A 23,583-nucleotide genomic window follows, 5' to 3' on the forward strand; every position below is an offset into this window, starting at 1 on the left:
GATTTTAGGTTGCTCTGCCAGTGGTGATTTTAGCATCGAAATCTTGGTGGGGCAAACTCAACCAATTTTTTTAGATACATGCCAGCAAAACCACTGCACAACACAAACTGCCCACAAACTGTTAAGCCCTACATAAAGCTATCCCAACAGCAGAGCTTCCTTTCAGCACCATGGAGAGAATCCTTACCACCACTACACCTAGCTCTCAGCGGAGCCTGGCAACCTGGTCTCAGAGTATTTAGTATTATTCTGTACGTAAATCCGAGGCACTCAATTTTGTATGATATGTTACATTTCGTATGGGATGTATTCATTTGTGGATGTCCATTTCCATTTCGTATGATATGTTACGAATTACAATTGGTAGTATAAGTAAAAAATTTGCAAAGCGTACAATATGTTACACATTCTGGCTAAATGTCTAACGTTAGCTGGTTGGCTTTACTATTTTTAGTTAGGGGAATAACTTTTTCTTCCCTCCAAGCCTGAGGGCGCACACTTTCTAATGAAGATACGGCAAATAGGAGTGGCAATATCGTCCGCTATTATCCTCTCCAGCGTCCCGTCCCGTATGCGGGATCAAAATCCAGGGAAAACTCCTAGCGACATTAGCATAACGAAATGTAATATTTTTCTTTTTTCAAATATAGGACTGTCTCATATCGTTTTATAGATACACCTCTCCTGAATCGACCCACGTCGTCCGATTTCAAAAAGGTTTTACAGGAAAAGCAAATCATTAGATTATGTTAGAGGAGTCCATCGTAAAAGCAGCAACATAGCCATTTTCCGACCAACCACATGCATCACAAATAACCAAAAAACAGCTAAATGCAGCACTAACCTTTTACAAACTTCATCAGATGACACACCTAGGACATCATGTTACACAATGCATGCATTCTTTTGTTCAATAAAGTTCATATTTATATATGAAAACAGCATTTTACATCGGCGTCTGACATTGACTAACTATTTTCCCGTCAAATGCATCCAGGGAAACAGTGCTACAATTTACTGAATTACTATTCGAAAACATTTTTAAAATGTAATATTGTCATTCTAAGATTTATAGATGAATATCTCTTGAAAGCACCTGTCATACCAGATTTAAAAATAACTTTACTGGGTAATCACACTTAGCGATAAAAGGGGATGCGATACTCAGAAAATGAGCTAGTAAACCGAGCTCGGCGCCATCTTGGAACAATCGCATATCACATCTAATCTTGTATAATATTGTCAATAATCGCTTACCTTTAGTTGTCTTCATCAGAAAGCACTTCCAGGAATCCCAGGTCCACAACAGATGTATTTTCGGTCGAAAAAGTCCATCCTTTATGTTCCATTAGCTTGCTGTTGTTAGCGCTTCTGAATGCTGTATCCAAATGCTCTGCCGGGCTACATTTCAAAATATATATTTTTTTTCCCATTTAGGTTCGTTCAAACATGTCAAACGTTGTATAACATAAATCTTCAGGGCCTGTTTCAACAAGAGAGCCAATAAGATTCGAGGCGGACGATTGCATTGTGTTTCAAAACGTTTCGAAAGGTGGGGGTAGACAGGGCCGCCGGCGTCATAATGGTGATGGCCCTCCCCCTGTGACCAATTTCCAACGGGTCTCATTCACTGAGTTTCGACAGTAGAAGGCTCAAAACACTTTGTAAAGACTGGGGACATCTTGTGGAAGCAATAGGAAGTGCTCAATGAACGATAGCTCACGGTGTGAATAATAGGCAACGACGTGAAGTTGAGTCCACAATTCAGAATTCCACTTCCTGTTTCAATCGGTCTCGGGGTTTTGACTGCCATATGAGTTCTGTTATACTCACAGACACCATTCAAACAGTTTTAGAAACTTTAGGGTGTTTTCTATCCACAGGTATTAATTATATGCATATCCTAGCTTCTGAGTTTGATTAGTAGGCCGTTGAAAATGGGCACGTATTTTTTCCAAAATGCGCTGTGGTGCCCCCTATCCTAGGGTAACGTCAAGAGGATTTATCCTAAGTAATTTTCCATCCAAGTTGTCAGACCCCAGTGACTTGTCATTGTTGATAGACATTTAACAACAAACAAAAAATTGTTTCTGGCATGTCATGCCTAAGTTTGCTATTCTTGCCAATGAAAAAATCATTAAAGTAGTTGGCAATACCAATGGGTTTTGTGATGAATGAGCAATCGGATTAAATGAATGATGGAGAGAAGTTTGCCTTTTTGCCCAAATTTTCATTGAAGGTACTCCAAAACATTTTACTATAATTCTTTATGCTATTTATCTTTGTTTCATAGTGTAGTTTCTTCTTTTCATTCAGTTTAGACACATGATTTCTCAATTTACAGTATGTTTGCCAATCGGTTGTACAGCCAGACCTATTTGCCATCACTTTTGCCTCATCCCTCTCAACCATACAATTTTTCAATTCCTCATGTGCCGGACTATAACGCTTTGGTGCTTAGCAACCTTATCAAAAAACTCTACAAATATACCACCTACCAAGTACAGTATGTGGGTCACAAAGGAAAACAACAGAAGCTTTAAAATCACTTATATCATGGCATCTTCGAATACTCGTTTTTAATTGTCTTGAAGGGCATTCTAGAGCGTGCATTATTTCTCTCTAACGAATGGTATATCAAAACATTAGAATTCAATGGCAAGTTCATTCTTACATGTTCTACATTTGAGCTGCTATTGAACCTACAAAAGTTCAATTCAAAACATTATTGTCATTGTTGAATTTGATTATCATAATAGCAGGCCACAACTGATGGTTTGGTTAGCTAAACTGGTAAGTCTCTGTTTGGTTACCAAGACAACTATTGTAGCTATCTATACTGAACAAAAACATGCAACAATTTCAAAGATTTTACTGAGTTACAGTTCATTTTAGGAAATCATTAGGTCCTAATCTATGGATTTCACATGACTGGGAATACAGATATGAATCTGTTGGTCACAGATGCCATAAAAAAAGTGGGCCTCACAACGGGCCTCAGGATGTCATCATGGTATTTCTTTACATTGAAATTGCCATCGATAAAATGCACTTGTGTTCGTTGTCTGTAGCTTATGTCTGCGCATACTATAACCCTACACGCACTCGTTTCACTGCAAACCGCTCGCCCACACAAAGCCATACAGATGGACTGCATTAGGCCAGATGGACATACTGACAAATTCTCTAAAAAGACTTTGGAGGCGGCTTATTGTAGAGAAATTAACATAAAATGATCTTGCAGCAGCTCTGGTGAACATTACTGCAGTCAGCTTGCCAAGTGCACGCTCCCTCAAAACTTGAGATATCTCTGACATTGTGTTGTGTGACAAAACTGACCTTTTATTCTCCCCAGCACCTGTGTAATGATCATGCTGTTTAATCAACAAGGCCAACTCAATCTACAGGTATGTCACCGGTAACTGAGTGCAAGCTGCAGGTAAGTGGAGAGCATTACTCAATATTTATCCAGTGGACACATGCTTCTTAGCTTTCCTGATACCATCAGGGTGTTCTTGAAAAATTATTCATGTTTTACAAGTTTAATATTGTTATTGTAAGTCATTTTGCAGTACTCACATATAAGTGCTACTTGTTTGATTGTCTGTGTGTCAGTCTGTCTTTATGGTCTTCAGGCCTTCTGAAGCAGGTGGATGCTGGAGGTGAACAGTTTATTGTGGGGGTCCACATGAAAGATACTTCATTCTGTCTGACATGTAGTGCCACAGTTGGCTACAAGGGTCCAGGCTCACCCCTTCCATGGACAGGATTGCCAGGAGCTGTGAAGTACTACAGCTGCGGACGCTTTGGGTGCTGGGCAGTCAACAAGAATGATGATATCTTCTTAATGAGTGTAAGATCTGGGAAAGAGTGTGAGAGCTGGAGTAGAGTAGTAGAGGATGGAGAGTGTCAGTTATTTTAAAACTGTTTCATATTATAACTGTTGAAATTGTCCTAAAACCCTGATTGTATCATTTTGTTTCCAGCTGAATCAAGACTGCCAAAACAAGGGGTGGAGTCACATTGATGGCAAGCTTTCCATGATTGAGGTGGCAACTGATGGTAGTGTCTTTGGGGTCAACTCTGCGGGTAGTGTTTATACCAGGTAAGGTTGCTACTGAACTATGTGTATGGTCCACTCCCCCCAACAGTATTAACTTGAAAATGACTTGTAATAATAACTTAAAATAATAATGGTATACCTTTAATTATAACTCTGATCCTTACAGTACATGCCATGTGAATCTCTTTACACAAAAACTAAAATACTGTAGGTACATGAATAAAATCAGTTAAATATAATCAGATCTAAACTTATAGGACTTATTAAGAAATGTGTAGACAGTGTACGATAAAATATGTAAAAGTTGGATGTCCTGTAAAGCTACAGTTTGGGATAAAAAACAACAACTTCCCAGACACCCCACCACTTGTTCTGGTAAACAGCTGAGGAATGTAGTTAGAGAAATGTAACCACTCTCACATTCATACATGGAGTTACGGATGCAAAGACACAACAATTTTTTGTTTACATTTTTTTTAACATGTTTTTTAAAGCAATACATTGTTTGTTTACAATAACATTGTTTACAAACAATTGAGTAAAAGCTTACATTTTGGCTTCTGATGTGGTTGAATAAAGCTCAAGAGGCAGAAGTTATATTCTTCAAAAATCAATGGCTATATTTAATTATTAAAGTCCCAAAATGGGTGTACTTAAAAAAATGGATAAGCTTTAAAACATGAACCCCAACCCTTTCTTCAACACAGAGACGGCATCACAGCCAGTAAACCAGAGGGCACCGGATGGAGCAATATCCCAATGGGCATGCTCATGGGCCACGTGACCTACGACCTGGGCCGTCTTTGGGTCGTCTCCAAGTCTGCCGTCACCATGGTGTGCACACATTAGCCTCTTCTCTGTAGCTGAAGGCCGTTCGGGATCTGTCTAAAGTTCACTGGCGAACTCATTGATCTCTCTTTCTGGAAAAGCCTTTAGTTCATAAAAATCCTTCATTTTAAAACCTATTGCTCTACCTATTATTTTCAGTTCTTCAATGATCTTATTGACATTTAAAAAAATATAATTGAAGATTTTATATTTTCTTGACAACTCCTTGATTAACACTTCAATAGATCTTTGCCATGGAGGCTATTTAAGTGTAGTGTAAACTAGGGCACGGTCATGTTGCTCACAATCCACATGGGTTTTGCTGTGCTTCAGAGGTCATCAATAGGATTGGATGGAATCCTTGTCATTGTTTATTATCTCATTATATAATCATTTCCTGCAAAAATAAAGCATTCATTTTGAAACTATTGTAATTTCTGTGTTATTGTTTTTTTTTTAATGATATTGAACAGAGGGATTTTAGGTTGCTCTGCCAGTGGTGATTTTAGCATCGAAATCTTGGTGGGGCAAACTCAACCAATTTTTTTTTAGATACATGCCAGCAAAACCACTGCACAACACAAACTGCCCACAAACTGTTAAGCCCTACATAAAGCTATCCCAACAGCAGAGCTTCCTTTCAGCACCATGGAGAGAATCCTTACCACCACTACACCTAGCTCTCAGCGGAGCCTGGCAACCTGGTCTCAGAGTATTTAGTATTATTCTGTACGTAAATCCGAGGCACTCAATTTTGTATGATATGTTACATTTCGTATGGGATGTATTCATTTGTGGATGTCCATTTCCATTTCGTATGATATGTTACGAATTACAATTGGTAGTATAAGTAAAAAATTTGCAAAGCGTACAATATGTTACACATTCTGGCTAAATGTCTAACGTTAGCTGGTTGGCTTTACTATTTTTAGTTAGGGGAATAACTTTTTCTTCCCTCCAAGCCTGAGGGCGCACACTTTCTAATGAAGATACGGCAAATAGGAGTGGCAATATCGTCCGCTATTATCCTCTCCAGCGTCCCGTCCCGTATGCGGGATCAAAATCCAGGGAAAACTCCTAGCGACATTAGCATAACGAAATGTAATATTTTTCTTTTTTCAAATATAGGACTGTCTCATATCGTTTTATAGATACACCTCTCCTGAATCGACCCACGTCGTCCGATTTCAAAAAGGTTTTACAGGAAAAGCAAATCATTAGATTATGTTAGAGGAGTCCATCGTAAAAGCAGCAACATAGCCATTTTCCGACCAACCACATGCATCACAAATAACCAAAAAACAGCTAAATGCAGCACTAACCTTTTACAAACTTCATCAGATGACACACCTAGGACATCATGTTACACAATGCATGCATTCTTTTGTTCAATAAAGTTCATATTTATATATGAAAACAGCATTTTACATCGGCGTCTGACATTGACTAACTATTTTCCCGTCAAATGCATCCAGGGAAACAGTGCTACAATTTACTGAATTACTATTCGAAAACATTTTTAAAATGTAATATTGTCATTCTAAGATTTATAGATGAATATCTCTTGAAAGCACCTGTCATACCAGATTTAAAAATAACTTTACTGGGTAATCACACTTAGCGATAAAAGGGGATGCGATACTCAGAAAATGAGCTAGTAAACCGAGCTCGGCGCCATCTTGGAACAATCGCATATCACATCTAATCTTGTATAATATTGTCAATAATCGCTTACCTTTAGTTGTCTTCATCAGAAAGCACTTCCAGGAATCCCAGGTCCACAACAGATGTATTTTCGGTCGAAAAAAGTCCATCCTTTATGTTCCATTAGCTTGCTGTTGTTAGCGCTTCTGAATGCTGTATCCAAATGCTCTGCCGGGCTACATTTCAAAATATATATTTTTTTCCCATTTAGGTTCGTTCAAACATGTCAAACGTTGTATAACATAAATCTTCAGGGCCTGTTTCAACAAGAGAGCCAATAAGATTCGAGGGGGACGATTGCATTGTGTTTCAAAACGTTTCGAAAGGTGGGGGTAGACAGGGCCGCCGGCGTCATAATGGTGATGGCCCTCCCCTGTGACCAATTTCCAACGGGTCTCATTCACTGAGTTTCGACAGTAGAAGGCTCAAAACACTTTGTAAAGACTGGGGACATCTTGTGGAAGCAATAGGAAGTGCTCAATGAACGATAGCTCACGGTGTGAATAATAGGCAACGACGTGAAGTTGAGTCCACAATTCAGAATTCCACTTCCTGTTTCAATCGGTCTCGGGGTTTTGACTGCCATATGAGTTCTGTTATACTCACAGACACCATTCAAACAGTTTTAGAAACTTTAGGGTGTTTTCTATCCACAGGTATTAATTATATGCATATCCTAGCTTCTGAGTTTGATTAGTAGGCCGTTGAAAATGGGCACGTATTTTTTCCAAAATGCGCTGTGGTGCCCCCTATCCTAGGGTAACGTCAAGAGGATTTATCCTAAGTAATTTTCCATCCAAGTTGTCAGACCCCAGTGACTTGTCATTGTTGATAGACATTTAACAACAAACAAAAAATTGTTTCTGGCATGTCATGCCTAAGTTTGCTATTCTTGCCAATGAAAAAATCATTAAAGTAGTTGGCAATACCAATGGGTTTTGTGATGAATGAGCAATCGGATTAAATGAATGATGGAGAGAAGTTTGCCTTTTTGCCCAAATTTTCATTGAAGGTACTCCAAAACATTTTACTATAATTCTTTATGCTATTTATCTTTGTTTCATAGTGTAGTTTCTTCTTTTCATTCAGTTTAGACACATGATTTCTCAATTTACAGTATGTTTGCCAATCGGTTGTACAGCCAGACCTATTTGCCATCACTTTTGCCTCATCCCTCTCAACCATACAATTTTTCAATTCCTCATGTGCCGGACTATAACGCTTTGGTGCTTAGCAACCTTATCAAAAAACTCTACAAATATACCACCTACCAAGTACAGTATGTGGGTCACAAAGGAAAACAACAGAAGCTTTAAAATCACTTATATCATGGCATCTTCGAATACTCGTTTTTAATTGTCTTGAAGGGCATTCTAGAGCGTGCATTATTTCTCTCTAACGAATGGTATATCAAAACATTAGAATTCAATGGCAAGTTCATTCTTACATGTTCTACATTTGAGCTGCTATTGAACCTACAAAAGTTCAATTCAAAACATTATTGTCATTGTTGAATTTGATTATCATAATAGCAGACCACGACTGATGGTTTGGTTAGCTAAACTGGTAAGTCTCTGTTTGGTTACCAAGACAACTATTGTAGCTATCTATACTGAACAAAAACATGCAACAATTTCAAAGATTTTACTGAGTTACAGTTCATTTTAGGAAATCATTAGGTCCTAATCTATGGATTTCACATGACTGGGAATACAGATATGAATCTGTTGGTCACAGATGCCATAAAAAAGTGGGCCTCACAACGGGCCTCAGGATGTCATCATGGTATTTCTTTACATTGAAATTGCCATCGATAAAATGCACTTGTGTTCGTTGTCTGTAGCTTATGTCTGCGCATACTATAACCCTACACGCACTCGTTTCACTGCAAACCGCTCGCCCACACAAAGCCATACAGATGGACTGCATTAGGCCAGATGGACATACTGACAAATTCTCTAAAAAGACTTTGGAGGCGGCTTATTGTAGAGAAATTAACATAAAATGATCTTGCAGCAGCTCTGGTGAACATTACTGCAGTCAGCTTGCCAAGTGCACGCTCCCTCAAAACTTGAGATATCTCTGACATTGTGTTGTGTGACAAAACTGACCTTTTATTCTCCCCAGCACCTGTGTAATGATCATGCTGTTTAATCAACAAGGCCAACTCAATCTACAGGTATGTCACCGGTAACTGAGTGCAAGCTGCAGGTAAGTGGAGAGCATTACTCAATATTTATCCAGTGGACACATGCTTCTTAGCTTTCCTGATACCATCAGGGTGTTCTTGAAAAATTATTCATGTTTTACAAGTTTAATATTGTTATTGTAAGTCATTTTGCAGTACTCACATATAAGTGCTACTTGTTTGATTGTCTGTGTGTCAGTCTGTCTTTATGGTCTTCAGGCCTTCTGAAGCAGGTGGATGCTGGAGGTGAACAGTTTATTGTGGGGGTCCACATGAAAGATACTTCATTCTGTCTGACATGTAGTGCCACAGTTGGCTACAAGGGTCCAGGCTCACCCCTTCCATGGACAGGATTGCCAGGAGCTGTGAAGTACTACAGCTGCGGACGCTTTGGGTGCTGGGCAGTCAACAAGAATGATGATATCTTCTTAATGAGTGTAAGATCTGGGAAAGAGTGTGAGAGCTGGAGTAGAGTAGTAGAGGATGGAGAGTGTCAGTTATTTTAAAACTGTTTCATATTATAACTGTTGAAATTGTCCTAAAACCCTGATTGTATCATTTTGTTTCCAGCTGAATCAAGACTGCCAAAACAAGGGGTGGAGTCACATTGATGGCAAGCTTTCCATGATTGAGGTGGCAACTGATGGTAGTGTCTTTGGGGTCAACTCTGCGGGTAGTGTTTATACCAGGTAAGGTTGCTACTGAACTATGTGTATAGTTCCACCCTTTCCCCCTCAACATTATTAACTTGAATATGACTTGTAATAAGAACTTACAATAATAATGATATACCTTTATGAATAACTCTGATCCTTACTGTTGTCATGACGTTGCCCTCTTTGGGTACAGCGAGCACTATTCCCCCCCTCCCTCTGCAACAGCCTTTTTCTATGCACCATCCCCCTACCTCTGTCTCCCACACCCAGGCTGCTGTGGTCAGAAGAGGTCGTAAATTCCTAGAGAAGATCCTGCCTCATGGCCAGACAGTATAGAGAGAGTGAGTTTTCATAGAGAGAACAAAGGAATTTCTTCCACCTCACAGAACTTGACAACCGAACAATATTCAGGTTCTGGAGAAGGTATAAAAGATCGGTGAAGAATCCAGCTACGAACTGGTCCGTTTGGTTCAATTTTGTGAAATTCATGAGAAACAATACAGCCACATTACCATAACCATGTTTATAGAAGAGTCTCAGGTATGAGACTTACATCTAATGGTTGTATAAAATTAATGAATAAGGATGAAGCTATTTGTGAGGTGATGGGATGCTATGTAATGATGTTAATGTGAGAGAATTGTATTTCTGTTTAAAGTTTCACTAAGTCATTGGCACGCCCCTAGGGGCACAGACAGGACCTGGCGTCATGAGACAGCCTTTTCGATGTTCCGAATAAAATCCCCACCTGGGTTTTCCCACTTCAGACCAGCTTACCTCGATAACGAGAGGGCCAAGGTTTGAGAGGAGACCAGCTTACCTCGATAATGAGATGGCTAAAGGTTGCAGACCCTGCATTTCTCTTGCTGAATCTTTTAACCATCCCATGTGGTTATACTCTTAGACTATTGATACCGACAGAATTAGAACAAGTCTTTGGTACTAATTACTAGTCTGCAGCTAGGAATTCGGTATCATTGAACGGGAAGACCGACAACCGCCGAAACACCTATCCTATAACGACATGAATGAATGTCACTCTGAACTATCCATTCTAACCACGACAGAGAGCGAGAGAGGGCGGACAGACTCTTCAACAGAAACGAACGTTTCAACAGAGATCCCGACGACACACTGAGCATAAATATATATATTGATTGCAATTGTGCCCGAATGAGTGAGCGTTCATGTGCAAAGGATTAGCATTTCAATTGTTATAATATTCAACTCTGTAGTGTCTCCTCAGCTGACCCCCCACTCCCCGTTTGTCTAACAAGCCGCCATGCCGGTTTAGCCCACTAGGGCACATTCCTCTATCATTTCTTTGTAACCATATCTACTGTTTGTTATGCATTTCTGTGAATTACTTAGTTAGTAAATAAATGATTTTAAGACAATTGATGTATGGATGACTCATAGTGAAGACTGGGTTCGTGCAGATAACCAACAATTTACGACGTTTGGAATGAGACTAACGCGAGGTAAATAATAATTAATTAATTCGAAGGCTAATTGATCACATATTAAAATATCTGAAAGTTATATTAGGAAAATTATAACTTTGTAATCTGAATATTTTCCTTGGTGCCCCGATTTCCTAGTTAATTACAGTTACATGATGAATCAGGTTAATCGCGTAATAATAATTACAGAGAGTTATTTGATAAATAAGTCTTCAGTTTTAATGATGCCAAAGACACGACTCTGTACATGCTTTGTGAGTGTCACGAATGTCGTTGTAATGATGGTCGGACCAAGATGCAGCGTGGGATAGGTTAATCATAATTTTATTTATGATAACCGGCAACAAAACAATAAAGAGTAACCATAAATATGATCCCCAATCAGAGACGACGATAGACAGCTGCCTCTGATTGGGAACCATACCAGGCCAACATAGAAATACAAAAAACTAGAGTACCCACCCTAGTCACACCCTGACCTAACCAAAATAGAGAATAAAAAGGCTCTCTAAGGTCAGGCCGTGACAGTGAAGCTCTTTAAAGAAACATTTAAATAGATACATAAATAAAATCTGTCAAATTAAATCAGATCTAAACATATAACAGACTTATAAAGAAATGTATAGACAGTGTAAGGTAAAATATGTAAAAGTTGAATGTCACAGACAGCAGTCACATGTAGCTAGACAACAGTCACATGTAGCTAGACAAATGTAACCTCTCTCAAATTTATACATAGAGCTATGAATGCACAGACAGACAAATGTATTTTTTATTTTTCTTTGAAACATGTTTATTAAAGCTGTACATTGTTTGTTTACAATAACATTGTTTACAAACAATTTAGTAAAAATGTACATTTTAGCTTCTGATGCGGTTGTATTAAGCCCAAGAGGCAGAAGTTATATTCTTCAAAAATCAATGGCTATATACAATTATTAAAGTCCGAAAATGTATGTACTTAAAAAAAGGATAAGCTTTAAACCGTGAACCCCAACCCTTTCTTCAACACAGAGACGGCATCACAGCCAGTAAACCAGAGGGCACCGGATGGAGCAATATCCCAATGGGCATGCTCATGGGCCACGTGACCTACGACCTGGGCCGTCTTTGGGTCGTCTCCAAGTCTGTACAGTACTTTATCTCTATCAATAGTAATCACTGATCTTACTGACATTTTTTTTAAATCATACATTTTTTGATCACTTCTTGATTAACACTTCAATAGATCTTTGCCATGGAGGCTATTAGATCATAATGTAAACTTGGGCAAGGTCATGTTGGTCACAATCCACATGTTTTGCTGTGCTTCAGAGGTCATCAATAGGGTTGAATGTAATCCTTCTCATTGCTTATTATCTTATGATATAATAATTTCCCGCAAAAATAAATCATTCAGTTTTAAACTTGTAATTTTTGTATAATCTTATTGAACAGGGGGAAGTTTAGGTTGCTCTGCCAGTGTTAATTTTAGCATGTAAATCTTGATGGGGCAAACTCAACCAATTTCTTTTTATACATGCCAGCAAAGCCCCTACACAACACAACATTAAAAAATACATTAATTGCACTATAAGGGTGAGAAACGGTGCCCACAAACTGTTAGGGCCTACATAAAGCTGTCCCAACAGCGGAGCTTTCCTTTCAGCACCATGGAGTATTTCCTTACCACCACTAGAGTTGGCTCTCAGCAGAGCCTGGCAACCTGGTCTCAGAGCATTCCGTATTATTCAGTATGTAAATTTACTTTTTAGTCATTTAGCAGACGCTCTTATCCAGAGCGACTTACAGTAGTGAATGCATACACTTCATACATTTTTTTTTTCTTCCCGTACTGGTCCCCCGTGGGAATCGAACCCACAACCCTGGCGTTGCAAACACTATGCTCTACCAACTGAGCCACATGGCACCATGAATCTAAACAGTCCATTTAGTATGACATGTTGCATTTCGTATGGTATGTATTCATTTGTGGATGTCCATCAGCCATCTCGTATGATATATTACAGATTACAATTGGTATTATGTTATGAATTTGCAACGCGTACAATATGTTACGAATTCTGGCTAGGTGGCTAACGTTAGATAGATGGCTAATGTTAGCGAGGCTAGGTTAGGGGTTAAGTTTAGGAGTTAGGTTAAAGGTTAGGAGAAGGGTTATGCTAAGTAGTTGCAAAGTAGCTAAACAGTAGTAAGTAGTTCAATTTGCCAATTCGCTAAAATGCTAAAGTAATCCGTGATGAGATTTGAACTAGCAACCTTTGGTTTCCTTTATACGCCCACACATCCACCCCGACTTAAGTAACCATCTGTCTTGTCTAACAATACCAAACCTAACATATCATACAAATTGTTGAGTCCTGGACATATGTTTATGAGACCAGGCTAAGCATCGTCTGGCAGCGAAACAGTTTATTCAACTTCTTTTACTGCATTTAAAAAAAACGTAGCTGATATGGCTGACTTAAATAAATATGGTTTCTAGTGACTCCTTGTAGATTTGTGTAACTCGATAAGAACCACATTCTCCTTCAATAATAACAAATGCTGACATTAATCTAGACTTTTGAATCATACACAAACATTATTACATTTCTGTTCAGTAAATTCATGTTTGTTCTGGTCATTAACACTTATCTTTAAGTATAAGCAAGTGCAAGCAAACGAGCTGCGATGAGGTAGGCCTATTCCTTAAGCACTTTCAAAACGGACACAGACAGAAATTCAGATAGATGTTAGTTCAGATAAATTCAGCAAGATGTTGAGGCCTTAAAGAAGAGGCCTCAACATTTAATTTAAGTCACCACAGAGAGAGAGAGCGAGAGAGAGAGAGATGCGGTTAGCCTACCATTTTAAGTATTTTAATAGGCCTATAAGGTCTAAAAAGAAAGGAAAATACAATAATGAGGATCCACCTTTATAGACAATATACAGACACATTGCACAAACAAAACAACCCTTGCAATATCAACTGGAATTACATAGGTCTATTACTGAACTTTTTGTTGAAAACAATATTTGAATGGGAAGAGACTGTCACTGGCAAACATGGTTAAAGACCCAACAACATTATATAGTATCCCCTCCTCGTGGAGAAAAGCACATTAACTTATTATAAGACACAAAGTATGCAAAACAATGAAAAGCATCATTCCAACATTACCTAAAATTATGAATAAGATACTAATGAGTATTCAGACCCCTTGACTTTTTCCACATTTTGTTATGTTACAGCCTTATTTTAAAATGGATTAAATTGTTTTTTTTATCCTTATCTATCTACACACAATACCCCATAATGACAAAGCAAAAACAGGTTTTTAGAATTATTTGCAAACGGAAATATCACAATTACATAGTATTCAGACCCTTTACTCAGTACTTTGTTGATGCACCTTAGGCAGCGAATACAGCCTCGAGTCTTTTTGGGTATGACTCGACAAGCTTGGCTCACCTTTTTTTGGGGAGTTTCTCCCATACTTCTCTTTAGAGCCTCTCAAGCCCTGTCAGGTTGGATGGGGAGCGTCACTGCACAGCTATTTTCATGTGTCTCCAGAGATGTTCGATCGGGTTCAAGTCCAGGAACTGGCTGGGCCACTCAAGGACATTCAGAGGCTTGTCCCAAAGCCACTCCAGCGCTATCTTGGCTGTGTGCTTAGGGTCGTTGTCCTGTTGGAAGGTGAAGCTGGGCCCCAGTCGGAGGTCCTGAGCGCTCTGGAGCAGGTTTTCATCAAGGATCTCTCTGTACTTTCCTTTGTTCATCTTTCCTTTGATCCTGACTAGTCTCCAAGTCCCTGCCGCTGAAAATCATCCTCACAGCATGATGCTGCCACCACCATGCTTCACCATATGGATGGTGCCTAGGTTTCCTCTAGATGTGACGCTTGGCATTCAATCTTGGTTTCATCAGACCAGAGAATCTTGTTTCTCATGTTTTGAGATTCCTTTAGGGGCCTTTTGGCAAACTCCAAGCGGGCTGTCATGTGCCTTTTACTGAGGAGTGGCTTCCGTCTGGCCACTCTACCACAAAGACCTGATTGGTGGAATGCTGTTCTCCCATCTCCACAGAGGAACTCGGGTTCTTGGTCACCTCCCTGACCAAGGCCCTTCTCCGATTGCTCAGTTTGGCTGGGTGGCAAGCTCTAGGAATAGTCTTGGTGGTTCCAAACTTCTTCCATTTAAGAATGATGGAGGCTATTGTGTTCTTGGGGACCATCAAAGCTGCAGACATTTTTTGATACCCTTCCCCAGATCTGTGCCTCGACACAATCCTGTCTCGGAGCTCTACGGACAATTCCTTCAACCTCATGGCTTGGTTTTTGCTCTGACATGCACTGTCAACCTTATATAGACATGTGTGTGCCTTTCGAAATCATGTCCAATGAATTGAAAGTACCACAGGTGGACTCCAATCAAGTTGTAGAAACATCTCAAGGATGATCAATGGAAACAGGATTCACCTGAGCTCAATTTTGAGTCTCAAAGAAAAAGGGTCTGAATACTTATGTACACTGCTCAAAAAAATAAAGGGAACACTTAAACAACACAATGTAACTCCAAGTCAATCACACTTCTGTGAAATCAAACTGTCCACTTAGGAAGCAACACTGATTGACAATAAATTTCACATGCTGTTGTGCAAATGGAATAGACAACAGGTGGAAATTATAGGCAATTAGCAAGACACCCCCAATAAAGGAGTGGTTCTGCAGGTTGTGACCACAGACCACTTCTCAGTTCCTATGCTTCCTGGCTGATGTTTTGGTCACTTTTGAATGCTGGCGGTGCTTTCACTCTAGTGGTAGCATGAGACGGAGTCTACAACCCACACAAGTGGCTCAGGTAGTGCAGCTCATCCAGGATGGCAGATCAATGCGAGCTGTGGCAAGAAGGTTTGCTGTGTCTGTCAGCGTAGTGTCCAGAGCATGGAGGCGCTACCAGGAGACAGGCCAGTACATCAGGAGACGTGGAGGAGGCCGTAGGAGGGCAACAACCCAGCAGCAGGACCGCTACCTCCGCCTTTGTGCAAAGAGGAGCAGGAGGAGCACTACCAGAGCCCTGCAAAATGACCTCTAGCAGGCCACAAATGTGCATGTGTCTGTTCAAACGGTCAGAAACAGACTCCATGAGGGTGGAATGAGGGTCCGACGTCCACAGGTGGGGGTTGTGCTTACAGCCCAACACCGTGCAGGACGTTTGGCATTTGCCAGAGAACACCAAGATTGGCAAATTCGCCACTGGCGCCCTGTGCTCTTCACAGATGAAAGCAGGTTCACACTGAGCACATGTGACAAACGTGACAGTGTCTGGAGACGCCGTGGAGAACATTCTGCTGCCTGCAACATCCTCCAGCATGACCGGTTTGGCGGTGGGTCAGTCATGGTGTGGGGTGGCATTTCTTTGGGGGGCCGCACAGCCCTCCCTGTGCTCGCCAGAGGTAGCCTGACTGCCATTAGGTACCGAGATGAGATCCTCAGACCCCTTGTGAGACCATATGCTGGTGCGGTTGGCCCTGGGTTCCTCCTAATGCAAGACAATGCTAGACCTCATGTGGCTGGAGTGTGTCAGCAGTTCCTGCAAGAGGAAGGCATTGATGCTATGGACTGGCCCGCCCGTTCCCCAGACCTGAATCCAATTGAGCACATCTGGGACATCATGTCTCGCTCCATCCACCAACGCCACGTTGCACCACAGACTGTCCAGGAGTTGGCGGATGCTTTAGTCCAGGTCTGGGAGGAGATCCCTCAGGAGACCATCCGCCACCTCATCAGGAGCATGCCCAGGCGTTGTAGGGAGGTCATACAGGCACGTGGAGGCCACACACGCTACTGAGCCTCATTTTGACTTGTTTTAAGGACATTACATCAAAGTTGGATCAGCCTGTAGTGTGGTTTTCCACTTTAATTTTGAGTGTGACTGCAAATCCAGACCTCCATGGGTTGATAAATTGAATTTTCATTGATTATTTTTGTGTGATTTTGTTGTCAGCACATTCAACTATGTAAAGAAAAAAGTATTTAATAAGATTATTTCATTCATTCAGATCTAGGACGTGTTATTTTAGTGTTCCCTTTATTTTTTAGAGCAGTGTATATAAGGTATTTCTGTTTTTTTATTTTTAATACATTTGCAAACATTTCTAAAAACCTGTTATCGCTTCGTCATTATGGGGTATTGTTTATAGATTGATGATTTTTACATACATCTATTTTAGAATAAGGCTGTAACGTAAAAAAATGTGGATAAAGGGAAGGGGTCTAATAAATGGTTTCTGATAATGGCCCTCTGTACACCTACGTAGATATTCCAAAAGTAATCTGCTGTTTCCAGCTACAATAGTCATTTACAACATTAACAATGTCTACACTGTATTTCTGATCAATTTGGTGTTATTTTAATGGACAAAAAAAATTCCTTTTCTTTCAAAAACAAGGACATTTCTAAGTGACCCCAAACTTTTGAACAGTAGTGTACATATTTGTTATGTTGATTTAAATAAAGCATTTGACAACACCTTTCACACAGTCTGCTCTATTAAAGTTGGGTAAATGTGTAATTTATTATACTGAACAAAAATATGACTGCAACATGTAAAGTGTTGGTCCTATGTTTCATGAGCTGAAATAAAAGATCCCAGAAATGTTCCATAAGCACAAAAAGTTAATTTCTCTCAATTTCTGTGCACAAATTTGTTTGCATCCCTGTTAGTGAGCATTTCTACTTTGCCAAGATAATCCATCCACTTGACAGGTGTGGCATATCAAGAAGCTGATTAAACAGCATGATCATTACACAGGTGCACCTTGTGCTAGGGACAATAAAAGGCCACTCTGAAATGTGCAGTTTTCTCACAAACACAATGCCACAGATGTCTCAAGTTTTATGGGAGCATGCAATTGGCATGCTGACTGCAGGAATGTCCACCAGAGCTGTTGCCAGATAATGTAATGTTAATTTCCCTACCATAAGCCTCCTCCAACGTCGTTTTGGCAGGACCACGTATATGGTGTTGTGTAGGGCGAGCGGTTTGCTGATGTCAACGTTGTGAACATAGTGCCTCATGGTGGCATGGGCTTATAGTATGGGCAGGCATAAAGTACGGACAACTAACAGAGATATCGTGACAAGCTCCTGAGGCCCATTGCCGTGTGATTCATCACCTCATGTTTCAGCATGATAATGTCGCAAGGATCTGTACACAATTCCTGGAAGCTAAAAATGTCCCAGTTCTTCCATGGCCTGCATACTCACCAGACATGTCACCAGTTGAGCATGTTTGGAATGCTCTCGAGCAATGTGCATGACAGTGTGTTCCAGTTCCCAACAATATCCAGCACCTTTGCACAGCCATTGAAGAGGAGTGGGACAACATTCCACAGGCCACAATCAACAGCCTGATCAACACAATGCGAAGGAGATGTGTCACGCTGCTTGATGCAAATGGTGGTCACACCAGATACTGACTGGCTTTCTGATCCCGCAGCTATCTTTTTTAAAGGTATCTGTGACCAACAGATGCATATCTGTATTCCCAGTCATGTGAAAAATATATAGATTTGGGACTGATTTCCTTACGAAAATATTAATGCAACACGCAACCATTTCAAATATTTTACTCAGTTATAGATTCAGTTACAGAATATTTGAAATGGTTGCGTGTTGCATTAATATTTTTGTTCAGTATATTAACAGACGACTAGTTGCCAACAATACAAACATGGTCTACAAATGGTTTCCACAACATATTGCTAGGCAAATAGGCAAATTGCTAATTTACGTAAGCCTTCATTTTACAGCCCGGTTATTACTAGGCAATAACTAGGTTAATACTTAGTAACAAAAAAGAATTGTTGCTAACTATTTAGTCCCCACGTATTTACTTGGTAGCAAACAAGTAAGGACTACAGTTGAAGTCGGAAGTTTACATACACCTTAGCCAAATACATTTAAACTCAGTTTTTCACAATTCCTGACATTTAATCCTTGTAAAAATGTCCTGTCCTAGGTCAGTTAGGATCACCACTTTATTTTAAGAATGTGAAATGTCAGAATTTCAGTAGAGAGAATGATTTATTTCAACTTTATTTCTTTCATCACATTCCCAGTGGGTCATAAGTTTACATACACTCAATTAGTATTTGGTAGCATTGCCTTTAAATTGTTTATCTTGGGTCAAAAGTTTTGGGTAGCCTTCCACAAGCTTCCCACAAAAAGTTGGGTGAATTTTGGCCCATTCCTCCTGACAGAGCTGAAGTAACTGAGTCAGGTTTGTAGGCCTCCTTGCTCGCACACACTTTTTCAGTTCTGCCCACACATTTTCTATGGGATTGAGGTCAGTGCTTTATGGTGGCCACTCTAATACCTTGACTTTGTTGTCCTTAAGTCATTTTGCCACAACTTTGGAAGTATTCTTGGGGTCATTGTCCATTTGGAAGACCAATTTGCGACCAAGCTTTAACTTCCTGACTGATGTCTTGAGATGTTGCTTCAATATATCCATGTAATTTTCCTCCTCATGATGCCATCTATATTGTGAAGTGCACCAGTCCCTCCTGCAGCAAAGCACCCCCACAACATGATGCTGCCACCCCCGTGCTTCACGGTTGGGATGGTGTTCTTCGACTTGCAAGCCTCCTGTCACGACTTCCGCCGAAGTCGGCTCCTCTCCTTGTTCGGACGGTGTTTGGCGGTCGACATCACCGGCTTTCTAGCCATCGCCGCTCCATTTTTCATGTATCCATTTGTTTTGTCTTGTTCCCTGCACACCTGGTTTTCATTCCCCAATCAATCTACATGTATTTATTCCTCTGTTCCCCATGTCTTTGTGAAAGATTGTTTGTGTTACCTGTTTATTGTTGACGCACCAGACTGGTTTGTTTCTTCCATGGTATTTTCACGAAGATGTTTATTGTTAAACATAATTCTTGTGACTGTTTTGCGCGTTTTGCACCTTTGCCTCAATAAAGTGTGCACCTGTTCACAAATCTCTGCTCTCCTGCACCTGAATTCGCTACCAGTACGCACACACCTGACACCTCCCCCTTTTTCCTTCAAACATAACGGTGGTCATTATGGCCAAACAGTTCTATTTTAGTTTCATCAGACCAGAGGTCATTTCAAATCAAATCAAAGTGTATTTGTCACGTGCGCCAAATACAACAGGTAGACCTTACAGTGAAATGCTTACTTACAGGCTCTAACCAATAGTGCAAAAAAGGTAGGTGAACAATAAGTAAGTAAAGAAATAAAAACAACAGTAAAAAGACAGGGAAAATAACAGTAGCGAGGCTATATACAGTAGCGAGGCTATAAAAGTAGCGAGGCTACATACAGACAGTTAGTCAGGCTGATTGAGGTAGTATGTACATGTAGATATGGTTAAAGTGACTGTGCATATATGATGAACAGAGAGTACCAGCAGCGTAAAAGAGGGGTTGGGGTGGGGTCACAATGCAAATAGTCCGGGTGGCCATTTGATTACCTGTTCAGGAGTCTTATGGCTTGGGGGTAAAAACTGTTGAGAAGCCTTTTTGGCCTAGACTTGGCACTCTGGTACCGCTTGCCATGTGGTAGTAGAGAGAACAGTCTATGACTGGGGTGGCTGTGGTCTTTGACAATTTTTAGGGCCTTCCTCTGACACCGCCTGGTGTAGAGGTCCTGGATGGCAGGCAGCCATCGATGAGAATGGGGGGTGGTCGGAAGTCTTGGTTACTTTGAGGGATAGGTTGTTATTCTGGCACCACCCGGCCAGGTCTCTGACCTCCTCCCTATAGGATGTCTCGTCGTTGTCAGTGATCAGGCCTACCACTGATGTGACATCTGCAAACTTAATGATGGTGTTGGAGTCGTGCCTCGCCATGCAGTCATGGGTGAACAGGGAGTACAGGAGGGGACTGAACATGCACCCCTGGGGGGCTCCAGTGTTGAGGATCAGCGTGGCAGATGTGTTGCTACCTACCCTCACCACCTTGGGACAGCCCGTCTAGAAGTCCAGGTTCCAGTTGCAGAGGGATGTGTTTAGTCCCAGGATCCTTAGCTTTGCGATGAGCTATGATGGTACTATGGTGTTGAATGCTGAGCGGTAGTCAATGAATAGCATTCTCACATAGGTGTTCCTTTTGTCCAGGTGGGAAAGGGCACTGTGGAGTGCAATAGAGATTGCATCATCTGCGGATCTGTTTGGGCGGTATGCAAATTGGAATGGGTATAGGGTTTCTGGGATAATGGTGTTGATGTGAGCCATGACCAGCCTTTCAAAGCACTTCCTGGCTACGGACGTGAGTGCTACGGGTCTGTAGTAATTTAGGCAGGCTGCCTTCGTGTTCTTGGGCACAGGGACAATGGCGGTCTGCTTGAAACATGTTGGTATTACAGACTCAATCAGGGACATGTTGAAAATGTCAGTGAAGACACCTGCCAGTTGGTCAGCACATGCCCGGAGCACCCGTCCTGGTAATCCGTCTGGCCCCACAGCCTTGTGAATGTTGACCTGTTTAAAACCTGTTGGGGCTAGGGGGCAGTATTTGCACGGCCGGATAAAAAACGTACCCGATTTAAACTGGTTACTACTCTTGCCCAGTAATGAGAATATGCATATAATTAGTAGATTTGGATAGAAAACACTCTAAAGTTTCTAAAACTGTTTGAATGGTGTCTGTGAGTATAACAGAACTCATATGGCCGGCCAAAACCTGAGAAGATTCCATACAGGAAGTGCCCTGTCTGACAATTTGTTCTCCTTCTGTGGCATCTCTATCAAAAATACAGCATGTCTGCTGTAACGTGACATTTTCTAAGGCTTCCATTGGCTCTCAGAAGGCGCCAGAAAGTGGAATGATGTCTCTGCAGTCTCTGGGCGAAAAACAGCAGGAGTTTTTGTGAGTGGTCAGGTAGGGAACAATGACACTGGAGATGAGCGTCCACGAGAGGACTCCATGTTTTTCTTTCAGTCTTTGAATGAATACAATGTCGCCCGGTTGGAATATTATCGCTATTTTACGAGAAAAATCGCATAACAATATATTTTAAACAGCGTTTGACATGCTTCGAAGTACGGTAATGAAATATTTTGAAAACAATTGTCACGAAATGCCGGCGCACGAACAAAACGGAGCTATTTCAATTTAACTATGGATTATTTGGAACCAAAACAACATTTGTTGTTGAAGTAGAAGTTCTGGGAGTGCATTCTGACGAAGAACAGCAAAGGTAATCCAATTTTTCTTATAGTAAATCTGAGTTTGGTGAGGGCCAAACTTGGTGGGTGTCAAATTAGCTAGCCGTGATGGCTGGGCTATCTACTCAGAATATTGCAAAATGTGCTTTTGCCGAAAGCTATTTTAAAATCTGACACCGCGATTGCATAAAGGAGTTCTGTATCTATACTTCTTTAAATAATTGTTATGTATTCTGTGAATGTTAATCGTGAGTAATTTAGTAAATTCACCGGAAGTTTGCGGTGGGTATGCTAGTTCTGAACATCACATGCTAATGTAAAAAGCTGGTTTTTGATATAAATACGAACTTGATGAACAAAACATGCATGTATTGTATAACATAATGTCCTAGGAGTGTCATCTGATGAAGATCATCAAAGGTTAGTGCTGCATTTAGCTGTGGTTTTGGTTTTTGCAAGCGTCCCACCTTGCCCAGGGAGGTTAAAGGTCTTACTTCGGCTATGGAGAGTGTGATCACACAGTCGTCCAGAACAGCTGATGCTCTCACGCATGCCTCAGTGTTGCTTGCCTTGAAGCGAGCATAGAAGTAATTTAGCTCGTCTAGTAGGCTCGTGTCACTGGGCAGCTTGCGGCTGTGCTTCCCTTTGTAGTCTGTAATAGTTTGCAAGCCCTGCCACTTAGGACGAGCGTCGAAGCAGGTGGAGTATGATTCCATCTTAGCCCTTTATTGATGCTTTGCCTGTTTGATGGTTCGTCGCAGGGCATAGCAGGATTTCTTATAAACTTCTGGGTTAGAGTCCCACACCTTGAAAGTGGCAGCTCTCCCCACCTCCAGTTGACTCTCCAAAAAGTACGATCTTTGTCCCTATGTGCAGTTGCAAACCATAGTCTGGCTTTTTTCTGACGGTTTTGGAGCAGTGGCTTCTTCCTTGCTGAGCGGCCTTTCAGGTTATGTCGATATAGGACTCGTTTTACTGTGGATATAGATACTTTTGTACCTGTTTCCTCCAGCATCTTCACAAGGTCCTTTGCTGTTGTTCTGGGATTGATTTGCACTTTTCGCACCAAAGTACATTCATCTCTAGGAGACAGAACGCATCTCCTTCCTGAGCGGTATGACGGCTGCGTGGTCCCAAGGTGTTTATACTTGCATACTGTTGTTTGTTCAGATGAACGTGGTACCTTCAGGCGTTTGGGAATTGTTCTGAAGGATGAACCAGACTTGTGGAGGTAAACAACAAAGAAATTCTGAGGTCTTGGCTGATTTCTTTTGATTTTCCCATGATGGCAAGCAAAGAGGCATTGAGTTTGAAGGTAGGCCTTGAAATACATCCACAGGTACACCTTCAATTGACCCAAATTATGTCAATTCGTCTGTCAGGAAGCCATGATATCATTTTCTGGAATTTTCCAAGCTGTTTAAAGGCACAGTCAACTTAGTGTATGTAAACTTCTGACCCACTGGAATTGTGATACAGTGAATTCACAGGTAAACATCCAACTG

At 40.9% G+C, this 23,583-nt stretch overlaps 2 protein-coding genes across 2 annotated transcripts; both read left to right on the forward strand.

Moving 5' to 3' along the window:
• Positions 1-170: 170 nt before the first annotated feature.
• Positions 171-5,325, forward strand: LOC123728088 (fish-egg lectin-like). The gene is made up of 4 exons (XM_045698657.1): positions 171-234; positions 3,636-3,853; positions 3,987-4,105; positions 4,771-5,325. Exons 1-4 carry the CDS (start codon positions 171-173, stop codon positions 4,910-4,912), a joined length of 543 nt encoding a protein of 180 aa, XP_045554613.1. The 3' UTR covers positions 4,913-5,325.
• A 214-nt stretch (positions 5,326-5,539) lies between these two features.
• Positions 5,540-12,067, forward strand: LOC123728089 (fish-egg lectin-like). Its single transcript, XM_045698658.1, has 4 exons — positions 5,540-5,603; positions 9,003-9,220; positions 9,354-9,472; positions 11,917-12,067. Exons 1-4 carry the CDS (start codon positions 5,540-5,542, stop codon positions 12,065-12,067), a joined length of 552 nt encoding a protein of 183 aa, XP_045554614.1.
• The last annotated feature ends 11,516 nt before the right edge of the window (positions 12,068-23,583 follow it).

Source organism: Salmo salar, chromosome ssa17 (genome assembly GCF_905237065.1).
Source record: "Salmo salar chromosome ssa17, Ssal_v3.1, whole genome shotgun sequence".
NCBI classification, from domain to species: Eukaryota; Metazoa; Chordata; class Actinopteri; order Salmoniformes; family Salmonidae; genus Salmo; species Salmo salar.